General features: G+C 44.2%; 12 protein-coding genes across 12 annotated transcripts; 7 read left to right on the top strand and 5 right to left on the bottom strand.

Annotated features, from left to right (window-relative positions):
- Window positions 1–60: 60 nt before the first annotated feature.
- V1514DRAFT_324219 (uncharacterized protein) lies at window positions 61–973 on the top strand. Its single transcript, XM_066926385.1, has 2 exons — window positions 61–270; window positions 356–973. Exons 1-2 carry the CDS (start codon window positions 192–194, stop codon window positions 931–933), a joined length of 657 nt encoding a protein of 218 aa, XP_066785978.1. The 5' UTR covers window positions 61–191; the 3' UTR covers window positions 934–973.
- Window positions 974–1750: 777 nt separating this feature from the next.
- On the bottom strand, window positions 1751–2780 carry V1514DRAFT_68783 (galactose-binding domain-like protein). Its single transcript, XM_066930107.1, has 2 exons — window positions 2307–2780; window positions 1751–2243 (listed from the first exon to the last, which is right to left on the bottom strand). The coding sequence occupies exons 1-2, from the start codon at window positions 2555–2557 to the stop codon at window positions 1844–1846; spliced, it is 651 nt and encodes a 216-aa protein (XP_066785977.1). The 5' UTR covers window positions 2558–2780; the 3' UTR covers window positions 1751–1843.
- V1514DRAFT_324212 (uncharacterized protein) lies at window positions 2690–4322 on the top strand. The gene is made up of 3 exons (XM_066926384.1): window positions 2690–3130; window positions 3214–3293; window positions 3347–4322. The coding sequence occupies exons 1-3, from the start codon at window positions 3005–3007 to the stop codon at window positions 4182–4184; spliced, it is 1044 nt and encodes a 347-aa protein (XP_066785976.1). The 5' UTR covers window positions 2690–3004; the 3' UTR covers window positions 4185–4322.
- V1514DRAFT_324209 (Snf7-domain-containing protein) lies at window positions 4163–5150 on the bottom strand. Its single transcript, XM_066926383.1, has 4 exons — window positions 4869–5150; window positions 4626–4778; window positions 4463–4549; window positions 4163–4386 (listed from the first exon to the last, which is right to left on the bottom strand). The coding sequence occupies exons 1-4, from the start codon at window positions 5115–5117 to the stop codon at window positions 4234–4236; spliced, it is 642 nt and encodes a 213-aa protein (XP_066785975.1). The 5' UTR covers window positions 5118–5150; the 3' UTR covers window positions 4163–4233.
- Window positions 5151–5615: 465 nt separating this feature from the next.
- Window positions 5616–8031, bottom strand: V1514DRAFT_324202 (eukaryotic long-chain fatty acid CoA synthetase (LC-FACS)). Its single transcript, XM_066926382.1, has one exon. It carries the CDS (start codon window positions 7885–7887, stop codon window positions 5710–5712), a length of 2178 nt encoding a protein of 725 aa, XP_066785974.1. The 5' UTR covers window positions 7888–8031; the 3' UTR covers window positions 5616–5709.
- A 29-nt stretch (window positions 8032–8060) lies between these two features.
- On the top strand, window positions 8061–9853 carry V1514DRAFT_361502 (uncharacterized protein; the record flags this gene model as incomplete). Its single annotated transcript, XM_066929711.1, has 6 exons — window positions 8061–8105; window positions 8245–8409; window positions 8497–9540; window positions 9568–9639; window positions 9673–9697; window positions 9734–9853. 6 exons carry the CDS (start codon window positions 8061–8063, stop codon window positions 9751–9753), a joined length of 1371 nt encoding a protein of 456 aa, XP_066785973.1. The 3' UTR covers window positions 9754–9853.
- Window positions 9854–9884: 31 nt separating this feature from the next.
- V1514DRAFT_68619 (uncharacterized protein) lies at window positions 9885–11365 on the top strand. The gene is made up of 2 exons (XM_066930106.1): window positions 9885–11013; window positions 11066–11365. The coding sequence occupies exons 1-2, from the start codon at window positions 9921–9923 to the stop codon at window positions 11152–11154; spliced, it is 1182 nt and encodes a 393-aa protein (XP_066785972.1). The 5' UTR covers window positions 9885–9920; the 3' UTR covers window positions 11155–11365.
- A 574-nt stretch (window positions 11366–11939) lies between these two features.
- V1514DRAFT_324195 (U1 zinc finger-domain-containing protein) lies at window positions 11940–13104 on the bottom strand. Its single transcript, XM_066926381.1, has 4 exons — window positions 12967–13104; window positions 12895–12916; window positions 12703–12789; window positions 11940–12621 (listed from the first exon to the last, which is right to left on the bottom strand). The coding sequence occupies exons 1-4, from the start codon at window positions 12973–12975 to the stop codon at window positions 12026–12028; spliced, it is 714 nt and encodes a 237-aa protein (XP_066785971.1). The 5' UTR covers window positions 12976–13104; the 3' UTR covers window positions 11940–12025.
- A 2330-nt stretch (window positions 13105–15434) lies between these two features.
- Window positions 15435–16545, top strand: V1514DRAFT_340415 (glycosyl hydrolase family 53 protein; the record flags this gene model as incomplete). The annotated part of the gene is made up of 2 exons (XM_066929023.1): window positions 15435–15767; window positions 15820–16545. The coding sequence occupies 2 exons, from the start codon at window positions 15435–15437 to the stop codon at window positions 16543–16545; spliced, it is 1059 nt and encodes a 352-aa protein (XP_066785970.1).
- Window positions 16546–16918: 373 nt separating this feature from the next.
- On the bottom strand, window positions 16919–18876 carry V1514DRAFT_68567 (peroxisome membrane protein). Its single transcript, XM_066930105.1, has 3 exons — window positions 18514–18876; window positions 17378–18439; window positions 16919–17306 (listed from the first exon to the last, which is right to left on the bottom strand). Exons 1-3 carry the CDS (start codon window positions 18800–18802, stop codon window positions 17293–17295), a joined length of 1365 nt encoding a protein of 454 aa, XP_066785969.1. The 5' UTR covers window positions 18803–18876; the 3' UTR covers window positions 16919–17292.
- Window positions 18877–19032: 156 nt separating this feature from the next.
- Window positions 19033–20600, top strand: V1514DRAFT_324186 (uncharacterized protein). Its single transcript, XM_066926380.1, has 2 exons — window positions 19033–19604; window positions 19663–20600. The coding sequence occupies exons 1-2, from the start codon at window positions 19119–19121 to the stop codon at window positions 20359–20361; spliced, it is 1185 nt and encodes a 394-aa protein (XP_066785968.1). The 5' UTR covers window positions 19033–19118; the 3' UTR covers window positions 20362–20600.
- Window positions 20601–21335: 735 nt separating this feature from the next.
- V1514DRAFT_68315 (uncharacterized protein) lies at window positions 21336–23408 on the top strand. Its single transcript, XM_066930104.1, has 3 exons — window positions 21336–21821; window positions 21885–22443; window positions 22508–23408. Exons 1-3 carry the CDS (start codon window positions 21432–21434, stop codon window positions 23305–23307), a joined length of 1749 nt encoding a protein of 582 aa, XP_066785967.1. The 5' UTR covers window positions 21336–21431; the 3' UTR covers window positions 23308–23408.
- Window positions 23409–26290: the final 2882 nt, after the last annotated feature.

Raw genomic sequence — 26290 nt, 5'->3', positions numbered from 1 at the left:
TGTAAAACTTTGTAGTTAAAATTTCGATGCCCCTGATTTTTTTTTTCCAGCAATTTGAAACTAGCAGAAATCTAAAAAAGGAAAAAAAAATAAAAAATAAAAAAAAATAAAAGAACAATATTGTTTTTTATATAATTTATTTAATATTTATTTCTTTAAATTATTTACTGAAGAAAATACAAGTATTGAAGATGGTGTATTACTTCACATCAACAAGGGACGACACGCCAAAACCATACTCCCTGTACATGGGCAAGCATAAGGAAGAAAGTAAGCTAAAAAAAAAAAAAAGGCTATTTAATCCTACAAATACTTACAAAAGCTAACGAAGTATGCGGGGAATGATTTGTTATAGATGAGGATTTGATTAAGTACGGCCGAGCAAACGACGTTTGGTTTCACGTTGACAACTTGTCATCTGCTCACGTATACCTTCGCTTGGATGACGATGCGGACGACGAGTCATGGGAAAACTTGCCCGAGGGCCTGTTAGAAGACTGTGCGCAATTAACGAAAGCGAATTCGATCGATGGCAACAAGCGTGATAACATTACCGTGATTTACACGCCATGGTCAAACTTGCGGAAGACCAAGGGCATGGCTACCGGTCAGGTCGGGTTTAAAAAGGAAAAACTGGTTAAGAAAGTATACGTGCAATCAAGAACGAACGCGATCGTGAACCGGTTAAGCAAGACCAAGATCGAACGATTCCCTGATCTGAGATTACAAAAATTAGAATACGAAATGGCAAATGCGCAACGGAACAAGACCATATTGAATGAAAAATATAAACGGGAATACGAGTTGGCACAAGAACGAAAGCAATTGGCATTTGAAAAAGATCATGCCTACGATGACATGTTTTCAGAGCAGAACATCAAGCAAGCAAGTAATCAAAACCGTGACGAAAATTGGGAAGACGATTTCATGTGATTTACAAGTCAAAATAAAATAAAATTGCTAAAAAAAAAAATTAAGATAAATTTGAACTTTTGATTTTTTTTTGTTTTCAAGGAAACGAGGGCATGCTTCGTGTCAGGGTTGTGCCCCTTTGCCAACGCAGCCTTAAGCGACGGTCATTCACAACTCAAGAGTAACAAATATGATAATCACCATCCTTATAAATTCAGCAACAGAATTTCGCTTGTCCTCCTACCGCAGCATATACGGCGTGACCGACTAGGTAAATTCAAATATAGTGCGCGACCGCGGAATTCAGCTCGGTAAAGTGCCGCTTTAAATTGAATGCCATGTCGTCACGCGGAATTGCACACAGGCCGAGCGAGTCGTAGTAAATTCCGTACATGGTGTTATAGATAAATTCCCTGCAACGTTGTATTATTTGTCTTGGTGGTATTTTCCAATTTTACCTGATCATCAGTTACTGATGGTTTCACAACAGCTGCTTCATTCCAAAAACGTGCATGATCAAGTAATATTCCCATTTGAGACCGAAATGCTTCAGTAAACAAGAAAAAAAAAAGCCAGTTATTATTGTTTCATTCCTTGTTAAACTGATCTGATTTCAAAGCCAATGAATGAGTCGGGAATGGCGACTTCACTCGAGAGACAACCAGACGGATGATAACTTCACCTGATATATGGTAACAAATTTTTTCACCTTGTGCTTGCATTTTAATGTTCATACCGGCGGCCATTCTTATACTAACACATAATACATGGTAGTAGCCGACATATGCAACCCCTGCTGGACGGAATAATGATTTCAAACCAGCCTAACTGTCATGCATAGAAATTAAATATTTTCTTTTCCAAAAACCAAGACAACATTTTTGTTTTTCTTTTTTGTTTTTAATTTTTTTTTTCCTTTAAAAGACAACTATTAATTGAATTCAGGTACGAATCGTTCTTGCCCAACCAAGTTCTTATGGTCTTTTGGATTCGCAGCTGCTTCGTACAACGTAATAACCGGTTCTTTTGCTAGCGGCTTGCATTCACCTTTTAATCCAATATATTCAATCCTCGTCACGTCATCACCATAATTATCTTCAACAAAAATTGTCAAGCTTTTCATGCTTGAAAAAATGGCCCGCTTGAGTGGGTATTCGATAATGTCACCGGATGAGGATGAATGCGTGATGGTGGCATCAGGTTTTAATTCGGAAGCAATCGAAAAATCAACATCGGTTCGATTTTTAAATAACTTGATTGTTTGAGGAGCATCATCCGAATCAAGACTTGAGCGGATCGAAATTGAAAATAGCTTGACCACACCCGTAAATCTAACCAAAAAAAAAAAAAAATTAGTTATTTATATAGATGTGCATATATTTTGATATACGCACGGAATGTACATGATTAGCTGTTCATCAGCATCACTTTCCAATATTTTCGTGGTATCAAATCTATCATCCCAGGGCTTGACCACATCACGACCTGAGTTCGGCACGCTCTCGTTCAACGTCCAAATCTGGTCATGCAATATATGTGCGTACAAGCTTTGTGATCCAAACGTGTCCTCAGGCGGTGGACTGTGTGAATGATTATGAGCCTCATGACCATGCGAATGTGAATGCGAGTGACTATGCTCAGACATGTTTACTTCGTTTGACAAGTTGGAATGGGTCGGGCGTGTCGACGATTCAGATAGATCAGCTCATAATTCGTTGATGACTAACCATGCCGAGGATCTCACCTAATACAAAGTTGAAATCTACGCATGTGTGCACTTCAACTTCTAAAATACATCATTTAGATACGTCTGTAACCCAATTGACACTTCATTGAGTTTATCATGTATAAGAATGAGTAATATCTGTAGATTTCAATTATGGTGGCGCCTTTAGCTCCGCTTGAAATGGGCTCTAACTAGTTGTACACTTTTTTTTGACTAAGCCTCTCTAAAGATAACGTCGAGACTGCAAAATAATATATGTAATATATATTTAGTAATTACATATTCCGAATTTCATCCGCAATTTATATAACCTTCAGCCAAAATTTTCCATCTCAGTTTCGATCTTGATAAATTAATAATTTTATAATGTCATTTTCAAAACACGTGGCCACGTATACGGATCCGCAGCCGACTGAGATTAGCAGCATTTTGCAAGGTGGGTATCATCATCCGTTACTTCGGCTATGGCAGAACGAGCGACAACTTACCAAGGTAAGTTTTGCAGGACAACTTGCATGCTTGGGAAATGAGACAAATGGGTGAAGGACATTTTGGATTAATATGATTAATCAAAGGCGACGTTTATCTATCCCTTATTTATTACGGACGATCCTGATGAGGAGACGGTCATCGATTCATTACCGAACCAGAAGAGGTAGAACTCATTAAACCATATAATTACCTGGGTTGGCTAACATGAGAACACAGATGGGGTGTAAACAAGGTGATTCCGTACGTGAGAGAACTCGTGTCTAAAGGGTTGACATCCGTGATTCTGTTCGGAGTGCCGTTAAAGGACGGCGTCAAGGACCCGGTCGGCACCGCAGCCGACGATCCCAACGGCCCCGTAATTACCACGATTAAAGCATTGAGGGAAAATTTTCCCAAGCTTTTCATTGCATGCGACGTTTGCCTGTGCGAATACACGTCACACGGTCACTGCGGTATTCTTCGGGACGATGGCACGTTGATCCGGGAAGAGAGCGTGCGCAGGTTAGCTGCCGTAGCTGTGAACTACGCAAGAGCAGGCGCGCACTGCGTGGCACCGTCAGACATGGTGGATGGTCGCATTCTGGCCATCAAGCGTGGCCTGATTGATGCCGGCCTGGCTCATCGGACCACGCTGTTGTCATACTCGGCCAAATTTTCCGGCAACTTGTACGGCCCGTTCAGGGATGCGGCTGGTTCAGCCCCTAGTTTTGGAGACCGCAAGAGTTATCAATTACCACCTGGCGGTCGCGGCCTGGCCCGGCGTGCGATTGAACGAGATTTGGCTGAAGGTGCAGATGCCATCATGGTGAAGCCTTCCACATTTTATCTCGACATTGTATCTGACGCCAAAGGTATTGCCAAAAACGTGCCCGTGGCCGTGTACCAGGTGTCTGGTGAGTACGCCATGCTTCATGCAGCGGCAGAAAAAGGCGTTGTGGATTTGAAGACGATCGCGTTTGAAGCAGCTAACGGGTGCCTACGTGCCGGTGCCAGTTTGATTATCTCTTACTTTACGCCCGATTTTTTGGAATGGCTCGATGAGCCGTTGTATTAAATAGAAAATTGGTAGTTTCTTTATTTGTACATAAATAATGAATTTAACTTCACGCTGCAAGTAATTGTCGCCGACTCTTGACCTTTTGTCTCACTTCCTGCTCTTCTTCCTCGTCTTCTTCCTCTTGTTGATCTTGCTGTTCCTCGGTTTCGGTCTTCTGGGGCAACTCCGTTTTCGGAACTTCGGGAATAGTTTTCGAGATCTACCATAATGATTACATTAGCCAACAATATCAAATTGCGGCAGTCGTCAGTCAAGAGTACAGTCGTAGACATTACCTGTTCGCGTTGCAAGACCTCGAATTCTTCTTCAATCTCTGCCTCTTCCGCATTAGTGATCGAATCAGCCAGCATTTGGCTAATTTCCTGTAATATAAATAAACGTTAGCGTTCGGCAACCGTTGTAATCTGCACTGCTTTCACCGTTACATGCGGGCCGTACGTTTTGATATGCAATGCCATCGGCGGATTCATCTAATAACCGCTCCACGTTTTCCAGAGACATTTCCTTATTAATTTGTCGCAAAACTTGACTGCCCTGTTGTAATCCAAACAACACATCTTTTTCAACCAATGCGAATTCGATACTTTGCGTCTAAAGTATCAGGCAGCCGGCCACCCCCGTCACGAACGGTCAGTTTACATTTTTTTTTTCATTTATCGGCAAAAATTGCTACCAACTCACTAGCCGTTCCAAAGTTTCAAGTTGGCCATCAGTTTTAATTAACAATTGTTCCTGATATTTTCTTTTCCTTAACGCGAGCAGGGCTCGGTCCTTGTCTCCCTTGGCCAGGCATTGCCGGGCCAGCTCGTGCTCGCGAGAAAGCACCAGGCTAATGCGTTTTTGGTATTGCCTCAAGCGATCACGTTGAAGCTTCATGTCCAAAACAGCCCGATCTTGCTTCGTGATGCGACGGGATTGTGAATTGCCCATTTCATGTCAACACACCTTGTCTATTAATATAATTGTGATTTTGGCATTATCTGTTTATGATTTGCTTTATCAGATATAGTGGAGGCGCCGCACAACGTGGCTTAGTCAATCATGAAGCGTGTGATTACGAAGCACCTAATTAAGTACATAATTTAACTAAATTCACTGAACATCCTAATATGCTCGAAGTTGACACTAAAACAATGCCCAGATCGAGTATTGCGTTTGTTTGCCTGGTCCTTACTTGTATCGAAATCTTTCTGCTTGGATAGGTTTATAGGACTAAACATTGCTAGATTGCAAGACAACAGCTTAAGTCTGAATGAGACCAGCAATCAGGAAGAGCTGGGCATGATGGAAAGTCCAGAAAAATCTATTGTACCGATGCAGGCATCAACCAAAGTTCAAGGCAGGTGCTCCACGGTTTTTATAGTTGTTTGTGACACTGATCACAATACGAAAAGTACGCTCAAACGTCGCATATCCAGCTATTGTGTACAGGGCAGCAATATTATCATTAAAATCAAATTACATCGGATTCATTAAGCGTAGATAAATACAAAACATCCCATAAAAACAAAAACCAGCTGATTTACAATTTCGACTTGGCCGCCTGTGGTTGTCGCAATAATGAGCCTTCCTGATATAGCGAATCAATGTCGCTCCGGAAATAGGTCACGACTTGGGCACGTTTAAGCTTCATGGTCGGTGTGATGAGACCGTTCTCGGCCGTGAACGGGTCAAGCTTGAGCGAAATGTTGCGTACGCGTTCGAATCCTTGCAAGCGGGCCTGCTTGGCCACGCGGTCAAGTTCTCGCACGGCGGCCTGCCTGACTCGAGTGTCTGCGGCCGCGGCGGCAATGTCGTGCGAGTCAGCAGGGTTGACCGGCCTGCCGAGCACAGTGCCGGCAAATGCAGCGAAAGTATCCGGGTTAACAGCAACAATGGCTACCAAGAATGTTTGCACCGAGTCACCGTGGACAAATATCTGCGACACAATATCGGTGCCAGCCGCGTAAATGTTTTCGATCCGTTCCGGAGCTACATACTCTCCCTGCGCTAACTTGAAAAAATTCTTGACACGGTCAATAATAGACACGCGACCAAGACTGTCAATTGATGCCACGTCACCTGTATGCAGCCAGCCTTCGGAATCAATTGTCTCGGCCGTGCGTTGCGGATCCTTGTAGTATTCTCTGAAAATGAGCGGACCACGCATGAGAAGTTCACCGCGTGGGTTCGGACGGTCCGTAGAAAAGTAGTTCATTTCTGGCACGTCCTTTAGCCGAACCTCGTTGCAAATAACAGGCGGTCCCGAATGGCCCGGCGTCTTGTCATCAGGTTCACCAATCAGGCCGTTCGCAAAGCTTTCTGTCAAGCCATAACCTTGAATGACCGAGCACGCCAACGCCGCCCGCAGGAATTGTAAGGTCGAATCTGAGATAGGTGCTGATCCAGAAACGGCGGTCACGAGCCGGTCAAATCCGGCGTTTTTGCGGATCTTGCGGGACCATAGTGCGTCCCATAGGGCCAGATTTCCTGTACCTCCAGCCCGCATATCGTCCAGTTTTGCCTGCAACGCACGGCGCGACAACGCAGCCGCAAACTTGCTTGGGGCGTTTACTGTTTTGGCTCGCATGACTTCCTCCATGCGCGATAAAAGCCGCGGCACGGATGGGAACAACGTAGGCCGCAGTTGCTTAATATCGTCGACTAATTCGAGCACGGATCCATGCAAGAACCCGTAGGCAGCACCGTAAGCCAGTGCCTCACACATGGCCACGCGCTCGTATATGTGGGCCAAGGGCAGGTATGAAATAACCACGTCGGTGCCACGAGGTCTTGCAGCTAGCGCGAACATGGACGCTGTCACGGCCGCCAGCGCGTTGCGATGGGTGAGCACGACTCCCTTGGGTAGGCCGGTCGTGCCCGAAGTGAAATTGATAGTTAACACGTCTTGCGGTGAAGGTGGCGTGTGTGGAACAACCGCATCGCGGCCAAGCTGCTCGATCTGAGCAAATGAAAACAGTGTGACCGCATGGGCGTCGGCCCAGGGCTTGAGCAGGCTGCGTTTGGACGTGGCAGCAATATTGTCATTGTCGTTATCCAAATCATCCATAGAAATAATAACCTTGAGATGCGGGAGCTTATGCTTGATGGTCAAGATGGCGGGAATGTTGGACAGAGACGCGACCAACACCGGCGTCTCAGTCAGATTCAAGATGTGCTCTGAAGCTTCCGGTCCCAACGAGTCATACAGAGCCACATTGTACAAATTGTATGCTTGGCATGCCAAATCAGTGATGACCCATTCTGCTCGGTTGGGAGAAAATATGGCTACCGGGAACTTGTCGGCGGCTTGTACGCCGGCCACGTCGTGTGCAACCTTGAGCAGGCCGGACCCGAAATGGGTTCTGCGGTCGGCCACCTGCGCATAAGACTGCCACACGTAAGGGCCCCATGTCTTGTATTGAGGCGAGTAATATCTGTGACCTAGACAGTCTCCGTCGGCAAACACGGAGGCTGAGTGCTCAAACACGTCATATACGGTGCGCACAGCCGGGTGCGGTGAGGCAATGAACCGATCTTGCGACCGCACGTTGCGATAAATGGCAGAAAACCCTGGCTCAATAGTACCAGCTACCGGCACAGCTTGCGGTTTGCCATACGGTGTGCGAATCACCACTATATGCTCCTTGCCGGGGATCGGGTGGTCGGCCGCGAACGCGGATTCTTCTCGGTTTCGTTCAGGCAGCATTGATGTAGTCATGAAGTAATGAGGTCAATTGAGGTTCATGCAAATGCAAATGCAAAGGTCATAAGAACCAAGATCGCAACGCGTAGAGGCGATTCATGTACAAATATATTTGTCCTTGTAGATCGAGTGCGGGGCGAGCTTCTTGTGTCGTTTGCCTCGGCCGAGTCGGGGAGAAAAAATTCAAAATGTGGAGTAGCGAAGTGCCAGCCCCGATGACATCACGCGCCTTAGTCAGGGCTTACGCACTTGTTTCGTTGTAACTAGTTAGTAATTGAAAACTTTCGGAAGTAACCACCTTTGACAGAAGAGCTCAAGATGATGCGAATAAAAACACAACACGTCCGGTTATTTTCGACAACAGTCCGCCAGCGGCCGCTGTCGGTGGCAATAATAGGTTCCGGGCCGGCCGGATTCTACACTGCGTACCGGCTCATGGACCGGCTGCCAGATGCCATGGTGGACATGTACGAGAAGCTGCCAGTACCTTTCGGCCTGAGCCGGTTCGGCGTCGCGCCTGATCACCCGGAAGTGAAAGTACGTGTTGAGGTGCAGGAGGGCATTTATTGACTATACACTGTGTACGTTGTTTCCGTTGTGTCCTGACTGACAATGAGCTATTAGAACTGCCAGGACAAGTTTGACGAAGTGGCGGCGTCGACGCGGTTCAGGTTCATTGGCAATACAATGGTTGGCGGTGCGTCGTCGTTTGCAAATGGTAGTGGCACGCCCGGGTTTAAGCCCAATGTTGTGCCTTTACAGGTTGTGCGAGGCAATTACGACGCGGTCGTACTCGCATACGGTGCTGAATCAGACAAGACCTTGGCCGCTGCTGCGACGACGACGACACCAACCGGCGTGATGTCTGCACGTGCGTTTGTTGGGTGGTATAACGGACACCCTGAGTTTCAACATTTGGAGCCTGATCTGACCGCCGGCGAGCACGCCGTGGTGGTCGGACACGGCAACGTAGCCCTGGACGTGGCTCGCGTGCTGCTGGCCGGCATGGTCACGCTGCGGCATACGGACATAACTGACAGGGCGCTCAGTGTGCTGGCAACCAGCACGATTCGCAACGTTCGGGTTGTGGGCCGACGCGGTCCAGCGCAGGCCGCATTTACAAACAAGGAGGTCCGTGAGCTCATGACACTGCCTGGTGTGACGTATGTGCCGCCACCGGCCGACGTGCTGGCGCCGCTGTTGGACCGGTTTCAAGACAAGACGGCATTGTCACGATCACAGAAGCGGCTGCTGCAGCTGTTGCAGAAGAAACAGCAGGAACAACAGCAGCACGACGATCACAGGAGGCCATCGTTTTCACTTGATTTTTTACTGTCTCCATCGCAGTTTATTGCTGATGCTGACAATCACGTACAGGCGGTTGAGTTCGACAGGATGCATCTCGACGGTGACCCCGTCAACAAGCACACTTCTGCTCGGCCGACCGGCCAGATCTTACAGGTGCCAGCAGCAGCAGTGTTTGTCAGCGTTGGATACCAAACTCAACCGCTAGCGGGGATTGAGCATGCATACAATTCATCCGGTAACCGGCTGTTTCACGACCTCGGCAAGGTAGGATCTGGATTGTACGCGGCTGGGTGGATCAAGCGCGGACCGATCGGCGTGATTGCTGAAACCATGTATGACGCGTTTGAGACTGCCGACACGGTTGCAGCGGATTTTGAAAATCATAAGGTCAACGACAATGACCGACGTGGATGGGATGGCGTGCAGGCTACACTGGGGTCGGCGCTGAACTGGCACGTCGTATCATGGACGGACTGGCTCAGGATCGACCAGGCCGAGCGCGAACTAGGCAAGTCTCGTGGCAAGGCTCGCGAGAAGCTCACTACCCAGGCAGATATGCTGGCGGTGCTGTAGACATGTATATAGAATTCATATTTTGTAGATATAGAAAAAAAAAATCTGCCCCTGTTGTATCACGTGACACAAACAAAAGGGGTTGAGTAAATTAATCGAAAAAGTCGTTCGCCGCAATGATACTTTTGTTCAAACGACTCGCCCATAGATCGCAACTGCTTCGCTCGATGGCAACACAAGCTACGCGTGGAGCTGCAGCTCGTTATGTAGGAGCTGCCGCAGCTGCAGCCTTTGTGGCCGCTGACCCGGCCGTGGCAGCGCACGCAGGCGCCGTCAAAGTGTTGCCGCCCGACCTTGAGGCACTGGCCACGGTCAACCGGTTCGTTGACGGTGCCGTATTCGCCGTAGTGGCAGGTGCAAGATCATCAGTGGCAGTGTCTGATTTGGCAGCAGCTGTTACAAGGACTTTGCCCCAGCAATTGGCCCGGCTTGTGGCCGTGGACGCTGATCAACGTGACGACGAGAGGGACAAGCACGAGGCCGAGCTCGACAATGAGTTTGACCCCATATCTGCATGGACTCGAGTACGAATTAGGTGCATGAACTTGTCGGCTCTGGGTGATTATGAAAATGATATTGATGATATGGACGATGAAGATGATGCCATTGATGACTACGACGACGAGCCAGCCCGAGTATACCTCGCCGGCATGGTCGACCACGTTGCCGAATATGTTTTGCGGTCTGCCGGCAGGGCCGCGCTTAGTCGGGTGCTGATGGCAGCAGCGACCAGGAGAAGTACTGCATCATCTTCGTTGGCCATCACAATGACGGATCTGGGCCGTTTGGCAATGGACCCGGTCCTGGGCAAAATATGGCAGCATTGGAGAGCTCGTGATTTGACCAATGTTGATCATGTCATACCAGTACCATGGCCATCTGAAAATGACCACAGTAGACTAAATGGTATCAATGGCCATGTTAGCGATGGGGACAGCGAGTCGGTCATTGTGTTGACGGCGGCGCCATCACAGGCCGTGCCTGGATTCAGCTCCCGCATGCCCTCGGACAAAGTCGTTCGGAAATATACTTGGATATCTCATCGAACTATTAAAAGTAATACCAGTATCAGTACCAGCGCCAGTGCCAGCACAAACAATGTCAACACTACCAGCAATAAGACGGACAGCACTAACCACAGCATCAATGATGACGACGATGACCCCGACATCGGCCACGTCACGTTTGAGCATTTGCTTAAGAGCGACGTCACTTACAAGCTAAGCTTAACCCCAGACAAGCTACGTGATGTAACTGTAGGTCTCTATATATTCTTTTGTTTTTTAAAATGTTAACTGACGTTTTATCACAGCCATTTCCGCCCACACCAAGGTCTCGAGAAGACCTCGTCGTCGTATTGGACAACCAGTCCGCCGTGCAACCCAAGACGTCTATTATTAACCGACTCGGATTTTCGGGAATTACATCAGCCCCATCACCGCCGGTGCAAGAGAATACGTCTTACTCTCATCAGAAACCTACCAATACAAAGAATACCGACGATAATAACAACACAACTGAAACTTTACTTACCGGTGGCGTCAGCGGCATTGGCTCGCCGCGGCCGAGGGACGAGTTCGAAACCGACACTCGCATGACCTCTCATTTGGTTAGCTTCCTATCCACCCGGCCACCTTCAACCTCAACAGGAACAACAACATCGTCATCTTCCGTTTCTTCATCATCTACTTCATTTCGCATGGCCAGAGCGGCATCAGCAGTAACGCAAGCACCAAGGCGGGCATCGGCAGCTGATGCAATCAAGTCGCGCAAGCCGACGGCAGCTACTTTGTTTGCGAATGAGGCGCATCGGCGAGGCAGTACTAATACGTACCCAGAAGTATCAACCTCAACATCATCGGCATCATCATCATTATCAAGGCAAAAGAAAAGCACGAAATTGTTTTCATTTTTAAAAGGCAAGCAATATAATGGTAGTGGTGGTGTGTAAACCTTGCATATTTGGCGCTCAAAAGAATTAAGCAGCCATACGAGATAAATGGCTCTGCCTCGACAAGCGGAGGTAACCAGTTGCTCTTGTTTATGTGCAAACGACAACAGGAACCCGACCGGAGGATTTTCAACAGAATGAGTATATAGAACCGGCGAGCGGGGCACATTCCTACGATCTTCATATTGTACTCCAAGGGCTGGCGCATTGATCTTGAACCGCAGTTACGTGAATAGATCGTAGCATTAATAATATTACACTTCATAATATACAAAGAAATAGAAAGTCTATACTTTAAAAAAAACCACCTCATTTGTAAAATCACCGGCGCTGAGAATGTTGGAGCCCGGGAGGGGGTGTCGGTGTCTGGAACGACTGCTGTTGAGGGTTTATTCCAGGTGCCGTCGGAATCGGTAGCATACCAGGGGGCGGGATGGGCAACATGCCAGGCGGTGGCAGCGGCAACACACCCGGTGGTGGTGGCACTGCAAATGTACTTCCCGGTGGTGGCGGCAACGGAGGCAAAGTGAACTGTCCTGGCAATGGTAAGGGTAACTGCGGCGGAAGTGATAATCCGCCCGGTGCTCCGGGTGCATTTGGTACCATGCCAGGCGCGGCTAATGACGAAGGTATTGGGAACGGTGGCACCGGGAGTGGAGGCATGGGCATGCCCGGTACGGGCGGCGGGATAGAAGCGCCAGCGGGGAAATGATACGGCAGTGAAATCTGCCCTGAAGATGACAGTGAAAATGGTGCTCCTCCTGTTGTTGTCGTTGTTCCTGTTGTTCCTGCAGCAGCAGCTGCTGCTGCTGCTGAAATGATTCCTGGCGCAGCACCTGCTGAGATTGGCTTGCCATCAACCGTGTATTGATTAGTGATGCTGTCAATAATCGCCTGTGCTTGCTCTTGACTGATTTCTACATTTCAATGACCGCCTCATGGTTAGTTCCACTTGTTTTTCTAAGCCAATTTTAACAAAAAAATGAACAAAACCATACTTTGATAATATTCAACCACGTTTTTAATATGATTTCGGCCACTATTATGTGCCTTTCGAACACTCATGGAATCATGGGTTAAAAAAACTATAATTTTTCCCCCCCGCCCACCGGTTAGCATTTAAAAAATCCGTTTCAAAAAACTTATTTAAAAAGGAACTACTTGATCTTATTCCTTTTAATGCTTCGTACCATCGCAATAATCACAGAAAAAGTATTCAAAGTTAGCTTTCAACCAGTAAATTTATTCAACCTTATACTTATCTTAGGCATGGTTTAAGTTGTAACTACTGGTCCAGAAATTCAATTTAAGGCCTTCGAATGCGTGGGTATGAAATATAAAATGTATGTTCTCTGGATCTCGTGTGCGATCACTTATTTCAATCATCCAAAACCTTCAAATCCTGGATTACATAACACATTATCTAAAAACAACTTGAGCCCTAAACCTGCCCCGCCCACTATTATTTATTCTGGCCGGATTGGCTATAGTGTAGGCTCCGTCCTATATGCACTCACCCCTCACCTAAAAAGCGAATGCAACCGGGTTGCAGAAGACCTTGGTCCCGTCTCACACTATTTGGGTATGAATATCACCTACGATTCTGGAGTTCTTCGATTACATGCATGGCCTCACTACGTCTCACCCTGCATATACTGTTGCTGCGAACGACACTATTGACGATCTAACTCACCTTCCCGTTTCTACTGCGGTCCTTTGTTTTCGACAGCCGCATGATCCTCTTCCTGTCGGTGACACTGCTCCTCTTCTTGACGACTCGGCTGCTACTCGCTGCCGCTCTGCTGTTGGTGCACTTCTTCATATCGCCAACTTTACCCGTCCGGATATTGCATATGCAGTTAATCGTCTTGCATCTGTTATGGCTCATCCGACTTCTGTTGCTGAAACGTGTCTCCGCTATCTTCTTCGCTACCTAGCGGCCTCTGCTGACCTTAGTCTGACTTTTCGTCGTGGTTCATGTGACCTAGGCCTTGCTAGTGACGCCACCTGGGCTTCCAATACTCGTGCACACTCTATTTCAGGTTATGTGTTGACTGTTGGTAGGACACCAGTGGGCTGGAGCGCTAAGTGTCAACATTCCGTTGCTTTAAGTACGACTGAAGCGGAGTACAACTCTGCAACTGGCGCTGTTCGTTGACCTCCAGTACATACGTCCTCTTTACGAGGAAGTGTTTTTCGTGACTCTCTCTGACCCCACTCCTTTGGCTATGGATAATCAGAGTGCTCTTGCTACTGCGTTAAGTGGAAAATACAGCCCACGCAACCGTCACTTTCTCAAAGACGCGTTTCTCCGTGAATGTATTGCGGCTCGGAGTGTCGCCCCTCACTGGGCTCCTTCGTCAGAACTATGGGCCGACGGCTTTTACCAAACCTCTTCCTCGTCCGGCACATGAGCAATTTCTTCAACGCCTTCAATTCACTTCGGTGTGATAATTTCTTGTCAAATTTACTATGTTGTGGGGGGGGGGGTGTTGGGCTGTGAATGGCTGGGCGTGGCTGGTTTAAGACTAGGGTTGTGTTTGTACTTGTACATATAAATAAGCTGAGGCTGTGGCCATAATAGATTTATTCATCATCGAAATTAAGACAATAGGTTAGTCTATGCAGGGTATCTAAGGGACCAAGTCAGACTGCAACGCGCATGAAATTATTGCGTTGGTAAGGTTTGGTTAGGGACTCAGTAAGGTGGTGTGGCCTTAAAGCAACGATGAATTTCAAATTGCAGTCGCTTTCACAAACATGAATTAGAAAAAAAGTTCTAACTATCTTGTTTTATTATTTTTGTATGACATAAAGATACCAAAATTTCAAAATTAGTAACTGGCTGATAACGAAATTATGGAGAGCGCGCAGTTAACCCAATAAACACATTTGGTTAGAAGAGATGCAACGCAACCTGATGCGCTATCGGCTTGAACGTGTAGACTGTAAGTCGTAGATATAATCACTTCGTTCCAACAACTACGCCATGAATCCTTTCAGTATTTATTTATAACTTAGAAATAGCTATGATTCCGAAATAACTAATTAATCGATTTCATTTCTCACATTGTCTCCCCACGGGTACCGCCCCGCTTTCACCCCCGCGTTGTTCATTCTCAACTCACGAACTAGGTTTACGCATGCACCAATCAATGAAAATACTAATTGCAGCGAGCCGTAAATGTGGACCATTAAGCGCTAAGCGATACAAACTTGGCAATTATTGTTTTGTGTTTTTCCCTTGTTTTTTCATGCCTTATTTCGGGATCTAGCGTGTAATGCAAGCGGACGATAATGGCGGTGATCATGTGTACTTCAAGGCTTGAGTTTTAAGAAGCATTCCAGATCTTGAAAATATCTACGGTATATGAAATCAAGTCCTGATCATTAACTAATTTAATTGTACATTGCAGCTGCGCTTGCGCTTCGAAGCGCGATTAATACAAGAACAGTGCGATTCTTTTACATACACTGTTACCAAATGAAACTGCACGTCCAGTGCGTTTTTAACTATCTCAATTTATTTATTTTCTGACCCCACTTTATGACTTTAGCTGATGCCAAAAATAAAGAATGGCGAAGGAGAAGAAGGGGAAGCGGGAGCTAGTGAATTAGTTGCGAACAAAAATCTGAGATATAAATAGGGACTGAGTGTCACTGCTTTCAAATTATTTCATATCCCAATTCAATTAATCGATTTTTGCAAGACATTTTAATTAAATCAAAAATGCGTGGTGGTGCTATAGTTGGTGCTTTGATTTCACTTCTTTCCCTAACTCAGGCCAAATTGTTGTACAAGGGAGTTGATGCTTCATCGTTATTAATCTCTGAATCATCGGGTACTTCGTTTAAAGATGTCCATGGCAATCTTAAACCTGTTGAACAAATTCTTTCTGAATCTGGCATTAATACCAGTCGGCAGCGAATTTGGGTTAACCCCGATGGCGGTTCATATAACTTGGATTACAACCTTGTGCTTGCCCAGCGCATGAGGAAAGCCGGGTTGGACATTTACTTGGATTTTCATTACAGTGATTATTGGGCTGATCCTTCCAAACAGGTATGCGTATCACGTTATTTGTACACAATGAAGCTTATTCAACTGTTTATAGGCAACTCCAGGTGGATGGTCAACTGATAATATTACGGTGCTCGAAGGCCAGTTGTACAACTACACCAAGAATGTGTGTGACACGTTTTATGAATATGGTATCTCATTGAAATTTATTTCCATCGGTAACGAAATCCGGCACGGCTTGCTGTGGCCGTTGGCCACGTCCAGCTCGTTTGATAACGTGGCCAGCTTGCTTCACGTAGCATCCAAAGCCATTCGTGATTCTAAGCAAGGTTCCAAGCCGCAAATCATGATTCATATTGACAATGGTTGGAATTGGGAGCAGCAGTCTTTTTTCTACGACAGCATCTTGGCCCAGGGTTCATTAACTAGTAAGGATTTCGATGTGATCGGCGTGTCGTACTACCCGTTCTACGGATCCGACGCAACCTTGTCAGACTTAAACACGACGTTGCGAAACTTGCATGCCACTTATAAAAAGCCCGTATTGGTGGTCGAAACCGATTGGCCTTATAACTGCCCGGACCCAGCTTACCAATTGCCGTCTGATCTTTCGGATATTCCGTTTTCTGAGTCAGGTCAGATCCAGTTTTTGAAAAGATTGGCATCCGTTATTGATTCCGCGGTCCCCAAATCTGGACTTTTCTATTGGGAGCCCACGTGGGTGCAGAATGCTGCGCTGGGTTCAAGTTGCTGGGATAACTTGCTGGTTTCATATGAAGGTCAGGCACGCAAGAGCTTGAGCACGTTTGCGTCTTTTTAAAAAATTAAGAATGCCTTGTGATTGTAAAAGAAAATTTTTTTTTTATTTAAAAAATTGATGTTGCAATTAGTAGTAGTTATAGCTGCTATAGAAATACATAAATGGAGGAAAGAAAAAATAAACCTTAAATCTCACTAAAGTTCTTGTTCCTGTCAATTCCATGCAAAAGCGCAAAGGTGTAAATTTAACCACAGGCAATTGATATAGGTTGCAGTTTTGTTCGAGCCTGGGAATAGAAACTGGGAAATTATTTTAAACACGAAAGCAGAAAAATTAATACCTGGTCAACGTTTGTTCCTTCTCTAGCTTGTCCAAAAAATTAAAAGAATCATTACAGATAGATAATGATAGATAAATTGGATTAGTCAAGTTCTATGTTTATAAATAAACGCTATTTAGTTGCTCAATGGTTTGTGCCTCCCAAAAAAAAAAAAAAAAAAATAAAATAAAATAAAATGAAATTAATACATGAAAACTTTTAGCCAAAACTAAAACATGTTGGGTCCCAGAGTATTAATAATTCGTATAAACGTATTATATATAATCATTATGAAAGCTTAAAATCATGTTCTCCTTGTTAAGGATAACAGGAATCATTACAATTCCCGAATAAATCACGTATGCGCGTATGCAGAAAATTAACGTACTATACAAAATACGCCGTAACTTCGTTTGTAAACAAACTTTTTTGTCTTCTGAGCTGCAGCCAATATAATAAGAAGAGAAACAGTCATTTTGGGAAAGACCTTACAAACTCGAACCTATACACAAGTAACCCAACATTAATATTTGCGTACACAATTTGATCAAAAAAAAAAAAACTGTTACTCACTTGCAAAATGATACGTTTCAATTAAGTATTGATAATCTGCAACAAACCCAGCAACCAGGTTCACGACTGGCACGCGTCCGGCTACTCGCACGATGCGGTCCAGCACAGGCTTGGTTACCAAGCCATAAGCTGCAGACCCACGTACGGCCCACCACCATAGAGCACGGGTCCGTTTTTTAAATTCTTCTCGTTCCAGGCCGGTGAGCTTTGTGAACAAACTTGCCCTGTTGCTGCGGTCATTATCATCACTTGACGTTGCCGCTGTTTCGAGCATGCCATCACGGCACGCATATTCGAGTGCGAACCCAACCACCCATGGCAAAACTTCGACCCCACGAGTTACAAGCCCAATAGGAATACCCAAAAACTTTATCGCTTTGTTCTTGCGTGCCCAGTCTGGTTCGGTTTTCAACCTGGCCACGGCAAAGGCCAACACGGCATAAATCACCGGCCGCAAGATATACACAATTTCCTTCATTTTCCCATCAGTAGTCAGCACGTGCATGAGACTTGTTCCGGTGCACACATCATCTGGAAGCAACACGTTCTTCATGAGCAAATCGATGGCAGGCTGTTGCTGCCGTGGCAAGCGCCTGCCCGTGCGGGGCATGATCCAGTATTTGTCTTCATCCTCTTGAACGCTACCGTGCTCTGTAGCAGTATCTGGATCAAGCTGCTTCGGATCCACTTCTCGATCCGGCAAAACGTTCATCGGCACCGTGCGGCTGGCCGTGACCGCCAATAACAGGTACAACCGTATAGATGCCTTGACTGATTCCAAACCGAGCACGGCGGTCCACCTGCCTTTGTGGCCGGCTCGCTTAAACGATGCCATTTCAATCAATAACTCGGTCTGCCGAATGACGGTTAGCACGTACGCTAGTCGCTTATATGTTGGTGAAGAGGCTATAAGTGACCGCGTGTATCGCGCATGAGGCGAAGGCGGGTGAATCACCACGGATGGTGAGCTTGATGAAGAAGAAGAAGAAGATGATGATGATTCGATTGCACGGGCGAGAATTGTGTCATGATACAATCCAAGAATATTAAGTGTAGAATATACTAAAACAAATCAGTTATGTACTTTCTTAAATTAAAAGATAATTAAAAACATAAAACATTGCGAAACAACTTACACAACTCGGTAGTGATCTCGGCTTCTCTGTATCGAGCAGGCAAAACGTAACTCATAGATCGCAACGTAGACTCAATTGAAGAAATCTGGCTTGCGTTTTTAAGTAGAAATGTTTCGTATGAATGTAACCAGTTGAATAATGCTCCTCGCCGCCGCCCTTGCGGTGTGGGTGGTGGTGTCGAACTATTATTCCGGTCATGCCCGGCTTGCGTGCCGTTTTCGTTGGTTACCTCGTTTACGACAATGGTTGACTTGTCAAATAGTTTCTCATGTCCATTTGTGCTTGTCATTGATAACAAGTTTTCTTTTTTAAAAAAATAAATCCAAATAGTATATATGCAACAACGTAGTCAATTTATTTGCGGGGATGAAGTTTGAATATTGCCGAGGCCGGCGAAAAGCCCACACTCCAAGAAGATTGCGCTATATTTGCAAAAACGTTGACGCGTCTACACAGGGGCAAGTGATGTAGGTACCGAGTCTGAGTCTGAATGCTGTGTTTCAATCGGGCCAGTAAAGATATACCCTTCATAAGAATGCCTGAAACTCTCATTTACTTTTAAGGAAAAAGAAAGAAAAAACACATATTTTTTTGTATGAGTTATTATGGACGTTATTGAATTTGCTTGCCGCTTGAGAGAGGCATTGGCAGAGGAAATCGCAAATGAAGAGCATATCGTTAATTATGACGAACATGATGATGACAAGTCGTCTGTTTTTGAATTCGTCACTACGAGACATCCATTATATACTGGGACTATTACTAGGGCAGATTCTGCATCGACAACAATAATCACTGAAGATGAAGCATCGTTTGCCAATATTATCACTTCATTTAGAAAAATGCACGCGCAAGTCATGATTAAAATGGCCATGCTAGACATGCAGGAAGATCACGGCTTGCATAACGGAATACTTGATATTGGCATTAATTGCACGATTCCGATAAACAACGAACATGGTGAGCAATGCCAGGTTAATACCTTCCATGTGGTTGTTGATCCACAAGTGGTTAACTACTGGCTTCGTCGCTACAATGATATTCTTGAAAAATGGGATAGAATATTGTTGAAAAATCAATCCAACCGTCATGTAAGGCACTTTATTTTGTCTTGCTTGCTTATTTACTAATACGAATGGGGGTGTTTAGGCACTTACATTCTTCTACCAGCCCGAGCTTCAAGCATTATACCCATACCATGCTACCAACCTGTACAATCCACTGATTATTTCAATTAATGCATTGCATGTTCTGAACCCAGTAGCGAAAACGGTTGATGACCAGAAAAAATTTCCTTTTTTAAAGAAAATTTCGTTAATGTTTGCGAACGCGTTTTATCACAATACCACTGCTGCTGCTGTTCATACTGATAATATCGGTTCTGATAATGCTAATATCAATACCATTACACCTGTTCATGCGACGAAATTTAAAAAATTATTCAATAGAGTGTTTGCGACCACGCGGAAGCTAAATTTAGGCAAGGCAAAAAGCATGGCCGGGCCAAGGTCTAGCACTGCAACGACGACCACTGCCATCACAGCAACAACACGGACTTCAACACAAATCCCAACTATTATTGCTGGTATGGAAAATGAGTTAAAGACTACGTTAATGAAAAAAATTACTTCAATATTTAAAAAGCCCCTTAATGGTGATATTAAGCTCAATAATAATCACGCATTTGGGAAAGTGCATGTAATGAAGACGACTGGCGCCGTGCAGGTTAAAATGACAAAACACAAATGGAAGTTTTTCCAAAGTCATTCATTATTTTCATCATCAATTGTGGGAGATATGAAACAGGATATAGCTTTGCCAATGAATTTGACTGCTTTACAGGCTTAGGCGTTGGTGTAATGTTCTTGTTACTTTTTTTCTGCTTGTTATGTAATTTCTCAATATGTTTATCAGTTTTATTATCATCACCAATTAAATATCTTGTTGCGTTTATAAAATCCTTTTTATTCTCAGATGAAATATTAAATTGCTCTTGTGCATGTGCATTCAACACTATCACATTTGGTGTATGTTGAGCAAGAATAGTTCATCATGAGAATAGCAGTTTGAGCATAAAAGCTGTGCCATTTTCCATCTTTACTGTCAATTATCGCGACTGTCCAATATCCACTGAGTCAATAATAACTGATCGAGTTATTGTAGATTATCAAACGAATTCTTTGTTTTTAGGAATCATGTGGGCCCCGCTTAAATATTGGTATATTGCTGTCGCGATAGGCTGCTTGTAGCAGGAAAAAAAAGAGCCAAATTGTGACAGTTGACCAGCATAAATATATTTCGTTTGAAAGGGATTTCCTGTTTTCTATTTCAAGTACACCATGGAAGACCAAAAAGTTCACGCTGTCAAGATAAATATCTTGTCCTAATTTCCATCTATTATTAAGTTTCAACAATGGCCTGACGTTAAGCTTCTTGAAACTGACTTCATTACTGAGCAAGCATCGCTATCTCTCTACCTGTTGATAAATGCGATGATGAACTCCATGACAAATTAATTATTGACGCGTTTGCTTTGGCGCGACGCGTGTGTCGCAAAACGCGCCATGGACGCATGCTTACCCGGTGCGAAATAAATTCCCCTTCGCCCCTCCCGCTCAGGCTTGTTGTTTATTACTCAATTTCACACCAAAACAGCCAGATCGTTGCATTTATTTGTCAAATTCCTATCTTTTTTTGTTTGCTGTTCGTCGCTAGATTGGTTTAAATTATTTGTTTATTTTGAACTGGTTTTTTGCAGAATATTTTTTTTTTTTTTGTTTGGGTACATGGAAATTTGATCGTCGTAGTACTTTCCCCGAGGCGACAACAACAACAACAACGACGACTTGTTCTTATCGCTATCCAACTCAATTGTGCACATATAGTCTGTGATTTGAATTGCAGTTTATATAGGTGCCATGTTTCCTTCACCTGATGCCGTAAGTTCATCCGGTGTGCGTGCACAGCATCAACAACAACCTCAACAACCTCAACAGCCACATGTGCTTCGCAGAGCACAATCTCGACATTTTGAGACGTTTAACAACGTCATGAAAGCACCTGTTTTAAACAACAATAGTCACGCCGGCAGCAACGTGGTCAATGCCATTGCCGGCAACGGGTATGACTACGATCTCGGCGCGTTTACGAACGAGCCGTATTTCGGTCAGCAGCCATCATACATTGGCGAAGATACCAGATATGACGCTCAGCGGATGAGTGGAACGCTTAATGGATCATACGCGTACGATCAATCTTGGATGCCAATCCCACAGCAGCAGCCCGTCAAGCAGCGGTCGCCCACTTTGGTAAGTCAAATTGATTGGCTCCCGCTTGTATGATGTAATTTGTAATTTTTTTTGTGCGTTTAGCGTTGGATGGAATCCCCTCCTCTCATTACTGATCTTAACCTTGCACGGTCATCCATCCCATCCGCCTACTCACCCCCAGGCAGCTTATCTCCGGCAAAGAGTGACGTTTCGATGGGTTCATCATTCACTTTACCGTCACGTGGCTCTCAACAAGAAGATGAATTTATTTCAACCGCGATTGTGATCAAAAACATTCCGTTTAACATTGGCAGGGAGCAACTTCTTGATATCATGGTCAACCTTGGCCTGTCGTTGCCGTACGCGCTTAATTTTCACACTGACAACGCCGGCGTATTTCGAGGTCTTGCGTTTGCGAACTTTACATCTGCAAATGACACAGCTAGAGCAATCGTGATGATGAATGGATTTGAAGTTCATGGCCGCCGGTTAAGAGTCGAGTATAAGAAGTTGCTGCCCGCTAGTGAACGCGAGCGCGTTGAGAGGGAGAAGAGAAGCAAGCGCGGTCAATTGGAAGAGCAACACAGAAACAGTTCCTTCTTTTACCCCCAGAAACATGTCAACAATTTCAAACCGCAACTGGCAGATGAAAACAAACATCGTGAGTGAATATTTTTAAGTCATCTTTATGTATATGAAATAACTTATCATGTTTTTTTTTTTAGCTTTGGATGTTGATTTGAATGATCAACGCACACTGGAAATTTATTCTGAAATTTTGTTGTTCCAAAACTCGCCTGAAGCAGGCAACGAACTTGTATTTGCTCGAGACATGAATCCAATACATCGACGAGCGGTTCAAGTTATTGCTCAAAATTTGAGATTATCTCATTCCTTGCATGGCGAGGGCGATACTCGCTATGTCGTTGTATCCCGCAAATCACCTTCAGGCTTGTCTCTTGTTCCGGGCCCTGGTGCGGCATCCAGTGGCAGCAGTACGCCCGGCATGCGCAGCGTGTTCGCACCGCACCCGATAAACTCGGCCGCCGTGCCGTCATCGACCGCTTCTGCGATTTTGGACATGCCGCCTTCGTCGTCGTTGTTTGCGACCATGAAGTCCGGAAATATGGCTCGATCGCTTAGGGGCACAAAATCATTTGCTGATATTCGGTCTACTGCCAGGGCAAGCGTGCATGGTGGCGGTAACGGGTTGTATTCGATTGGACGAAACGGCAGCACCGCGTCCCTTGCTTCAAATTCATCACTGGGACCTGGAAGTAATGGTAACGGTGGACCACCGGGATTGCCAAGAATCCCGTCCTCGGCTTCACTTAGAGAGTCCTTCTCGAACTCGAACGTTTCGCTGCGAGGTAGTAGCATATTTGACCAAATGCCATTGTCATCATTATCATCACCTTTTACAACGCCATCGAATTTAGCCACCGAGCAACGAAGAAGACTGCAACGTGTTTCGACAAGAAGCGTACAAGATTTGAAGCTTCAAAAGGATATTTTAGTTGAATAAATTTTGAATCGTTTACGGAAGGTTCCGCCAAATATCCGCTTTATTCATTTACATTTACATTTTTTTTTCAATGCCAGTGGCTCACTCTGAGCGAGATGAAAAACGTTTCATTTATTTAAATTTATTTTTTTCGTTTTTTAGCATTTTAATGATTTATGAAATAATGTGATGGAATTTTTACCTGAGATATTATAAAAGAAAATGATGAAACAGCATGATTCTATGAAATATGACTTATGGATGTTTACTTTTTTTTTCTTCTTACTGATGAATGTGTATGGTTTTAATATTTTGTTATTTATTTTCTTCTTTCTCCTTTTTTTTTATTATTTTCTTTTTACCTTTAACGAACTGGGACTGGGATGATCGATACAACAAATGCAAACACAATGGGGAAAAAGATAAAAAAATTGGAAATATTTCCGCCATGAACCAGAATTACTAAATGAAGTGTTATATTTTTATTTTTAATCATTTTGAATTAGCCTTTTTGTATTTTTAATCTACCTCTTTTTTTTTTTTTTAATCTTGACTTTGTTATTTTGAAATGGGAAATGATTCATGTGTTTACGTGTTTATTTTTAAAAATTGTGAATGTACTTAATCGTATTTATTTATTTATATATGGCAGCAAGACGAATTGGAACAGGTTTTTCCTTTCCTTTTCTTTTCTTTTTTCTTTTTTCCTTTTTCTTTTTTCTTTTTTTTTTTTTTTTTTTTTTTTATTTGCGAAGTCATTGAGTTTGTCGTTTATCAGTAAGTACATCAAAGTAAGTAATTATATTTGGTCTGTTATTAAATATGCATACGTTAAGAAGAAGGAAATGGATGTGATACTGGCTATAGATACAGTACAGTCTCATGATGCAGTATGGGCAAGTGGGGGATATTCGCTTCTGAGTTTTTTCAATTTCTGGTTTGCCTGTTCCTAGCGCCAAAAGATTTTTGCAACGAAGGATGATCATTTGGATCACTTAATTTGGTAATTCCAGGACAGCCATGAATTGACAACAGCACCAAATCAGCCAATTTATCTCATGTACCGCCCTGAATTAAATACTAACAATTTGAATTACGATGTATTAGACGATGAGGATGGATGATAATAGCGATTGATTGGATGTACTATTAGAAGAATTCAAATTCATAGGCTCGTTGATCTGACTGGGTTAAGTGAAGCTATTGTCTTAGTTTTTTGCTGGTTGTACGTAAACTCTCGTTGGCCAAAGCCCGTACCCACGATTTCAATAATACCGGGTTGCCGAACCGAACTGCCGCAATGAATTTGAAAGATCAACTATATTATGTAACAACTCAAATTCAGCGGAAGCCCGGGAGTCAACTGAACTTCCAATCAAATACGTCATGGGCCATCACCGTATTGTTTGCTCAATTGTAATGCATGCCGATAATCTTGTTGTTGTTGTTGTAGCCGAGAATAGGCTACTTTTATGCAGAAACCGGACCCGATAAAGGAGACAATGGTTTGTCATTTCTATAATCGTTACCTAACAAAGAGAAATTAAAAGCAAATATCGGCCGAACCCAATTGATTTGTATAGATAAATTTTTAATAATAGGGATTGTATTTCTTTCTCATATATATCTTACCATGTGTCCATTGGCTTGCTGTTGTCGCTTGGACTTAGTTGAAGCCATTACTCCTACCTGATTAGGAAGGACTTATTCTGCTTCTCTATATTCCAACAACCAATCACAGTAGAACTCCTTCTTTTTTTCTTTACAATCAAAAAAAAAAAATAATTTTCTATTTGCCTTATATAAAAATATATATGGTTTATAACAACAGAAAGGTATAACGTAAGTGCTTAGTTCACTGCGGTATTTGTTCCATTGTTCTTTAAAAAAAATTTAATTTTTTTTTTAATTTCATTATTTCAATGTTTTAAACTTTCCACAACGACCATGACTAACATGACTTAAACTAGTTTAATTTCAATTAATAGTTGAATCCTCGACGCACGTGATTGAATTTGTTAAACAAGACGGATCAATAGTCGGACCACGCAGTACAATTACTGAGGCTCAGTAATGAATCACGAAAACCAAGCAGACGAGAATGATGATGACTATTTAACAATTAATCTCAACACAACCGGTGATTTAGGTCATAAACGCCATGGCTCCATAATTCAGCATCAGAATAGGTATCATATGCCGGCGATGATGTACTCCATGGCACACCTAGCACAGACCGGCAACCCATTCGAGTTGTTTGACAGCAGCAGTGGCAACGGTCGAGCCATCAGTTCTGAAGTAGAAACGTTTGTTGCAAGCTCGCTTGCTACCACAGTCACATGTCAGAATGAACATGACCAACATGTGCAACTCCAAAATGAGTTAATATTCCATAACCCGTTCGATATGCAGGATCAGGTATCGACGAATCAAGAACTTGATACCTTGTCTTCCTCTGCTGCTGCGATCGACCCCATATTACAAGCAGTTATCTTACCTGATCAACAACACCTCCAACGTGACTTCCTGTCACAGTCGAACCATGAAAGCAGCAAATATTTCGCCATTAATCAGAACCATACTCACAGTCTATATGTCGCCACATCACCTTCTCCACATTCAACGCTACCACAAAACGAGTCGCCAAATCAGCAGCCATCACTTGCTCCTGCAAGTTCAACTTTAACCAATGCTGACCCAATTTCTCGGATTAACTCTCAATCACCTGATTCTTCAGCAGACGTCATACCTTCACCGCTTAATCGACCGTCTCCATTGACCTCGTGCAACTCAACTTCATCATTTTCTTCATCATCCATTGCCGACATGACAGTCGCAATATCAACATCACCAGCAAGTGCAGTAGCCACAAGAGGAGCGGTAATGTATCGCTCATTATCCAACCCTGCAGGTCAATCAGTCTTCCACGCAAATCCAGAATTAGACCGCCGGGTTAGCGCCGGAAGGTTGACCGGCTTGACTGCAATTGAACCGGCACCATCAT

The sequence above is a fragment of the Lipomyces japonicus genome (genome assembly GCF_038497905.1).
Source record: "Lipomyces japonicus strain CBS 7319 unplaced genomic scaffold V1514scaffold_2, whole genome shotgun sequence".
Classification (NCBI taxonomy): domain Eukaryota; kingdom Fungi; phylum Ascomycota; class Lipomycetes; order Lipomycetales; family Lipomycetaceae; genus Lipomyces; species Lipomyces japonicus.
The sequence above is the reverse complement of the archived record's forward strand: the minus strand, read 5'-3'. Positions and strand labels throughout refer to the sequence as shown.

What these genes read in the sequence shown, in the direction of transcription:
- V1514DRAFT_324219 (XM_066926385.1), top strand. Translation starts at nt 192, where the DNA reads ATGGTGTATTACTTCACATCAACAAGGGACGACACGCCAAAACCATAC. An exon ending in GGGCAAGCATAAGGAAGAAA is followed by an intron (nt 271 to 355) that starts GTAAGCTAAAAA and finishes GATTTGTTATAG; the next exon opens with ATGAGGATTTGATTAAGTAC.
- V1514DRAFT_68783 (XM_066930107.1), bottom strand. Translation starts at nt 2,557, where the DNA reads ATGTCTGAGCATAGTCACTCGCATTCACATTCGCATGGTCATGAGGCT. An exon ending in CAGCTAATCATGTACATTCC is followed by an intron (nt 2,244 to 2,306) that starts GTGCGTATATCA and finishes TTTTTTGGTTAG; the next exon opens with ATTTACGGGTGTGGTCAAGC.
- V1514DRAFT_324212 (XM_066926384.1), top strand. Translation starts at nt 3,005, where the DNA reads ATGTCATTTTCAAAACACGTGGCCACGTATACGGATCCGCAGCCGACT. An exon ending in ACGAGCGACAACTTACCAAG is followed by an intron (nt 3,131 to 3,213) that starts GTAAGTTTTGCA and finishes GATTAATCAAAG; the next exon opens with GCGACGTTTATCTATCCCTT. An exon ending in TCATTACCGAACCAGAAGAG is followed by an intron (nt 3,294 to 3,346) that starts GTAGAACTCATT and finishes ATGAGAACACAG; the next exon opens with ATGGGGTGTAAACAAGGTGA.
- V1514DRAFT_324209 (XM_066926383.1), bottom strand. Translation starts at nt 5,117, where the DNA reads ATGGGCAATTCACAATCCCGTCGCATCACGAAGCAAGATCGGGCTGTT. An exon ending in ATGGCATTGCATATCAAAAC is followed by an intron (nt 4,550 to 4,625) that starts GTACGGCCCGCA and finishes TTTATATTACAG; the next exon opens with GAAATTAGCCAAATGCTGGC. An exon ending in AGGTCTTGCAACGCGAACAG is followed by an intron (nt 4,387 to 4,462) that starts GTAATGTCTACG and finishes TCATTATGGTAG; the next exon opens with ATCTCGAAAACTATTCCCGA.
- V1514DRAFT_324202 (XM_066926382.1), bottom strand. Translation starts at nt 7,887, where the DNA reads ATGACTACATCAATGCTGCCTGAACGAAACCGAGAAGAATCCGCGTTC.
- V1514DRAFT_68619 (XM_066930106.1), top strand. Translation starts at nt 9,921, where the DNA reads ATGGCAACACAAGCTACGCGTGGAGCTGCAGCTCGTTATGTAGGAGCT. An exon ending in GCTACGTGATGTAACTGTAG is followed by an intron (nt 11,014 to 11,065) that starts GTCTCTATATAT and finishes GTTTTATCACAG; the next exon opens with CCATTTCCGCCCACACCAAG.
- V1514DRAFT_324195 (XM_066926381.1), bottom strand. An exon ending in TTTCTGTGATTATTGCGATG is followed by an intron (nt 12,790 to 12,894) that starts GTACGAAGCATT and finishes GAAAAATTATAG; the next exon opens with TTTTTTTAACCCATGATTCC. An exon ending in CGTGGTTGAATATTATCAAA is followed by an intron (nt 12,622 to 12,702) that starts GTATGGTTTTGT and finishes ATTGAAATGTAG; the next exon opens with AAATCAGTCAAGAGCAAGCA.
- V1514DRAFT_68567 (XM_066930105.1), bottom strand. Translation starts at nt 18,802, where the DNA reads ATGACAAGCACAAATGGACATGAGAAACTATTTGACAAGTCAACCATT. An exon ending in CGAGATCACTACCGAGTTGT is followed by an intron (nt 18,440 to 18,513) that starts GTAAGTTGTTTC and finishes GATTTGTTTTAG; the next exon opens with TATATTCTACACTTAATATT.
- V1514DRAFT_324186 (XM_066926380.1), top strand. Translation starts at nt 19,119, where the DNA reads ATGGACGTTATTGAATTTGCTTGCCGCTTGAGAGAGGCATTGGCAGAG. An exon ending in AAAATCAATCCAACCGTCAT is followed by an intron (nt 19,605 to 19,662) that starts GTAAGGCACTTT and finishes GGGGGTGTTTAG; the next exon opens with GCACTTACATTCTTCTACCA.
- V1514DRAFT_68315 (XM_066930104.1), top strand. Translation starts at nt 21,432, where the DNA reads ATGTTTCCTTCACCTGATGCCGTAAGTTCATCCGGTGTGCGTGCACAG. An exon ending in AGCAGCGGTCGCCCACTTTG is followed by an intron (nt 21,822 to 21,884) that starts GTAAGTCAAATT and finishes TTGTGCGTTTAG; the next exon opens with CGTTGGATGGAATCCCCTCC. An exon ending in GGCAGATGAAAACAAACATC is followed by an intron (nt 22,444 to 22,507) that starts GTGAGTGAATAT and finishes TTTTTTTTTTAG; the next exon opens with CTTTGGATGTTGATTTGAAT.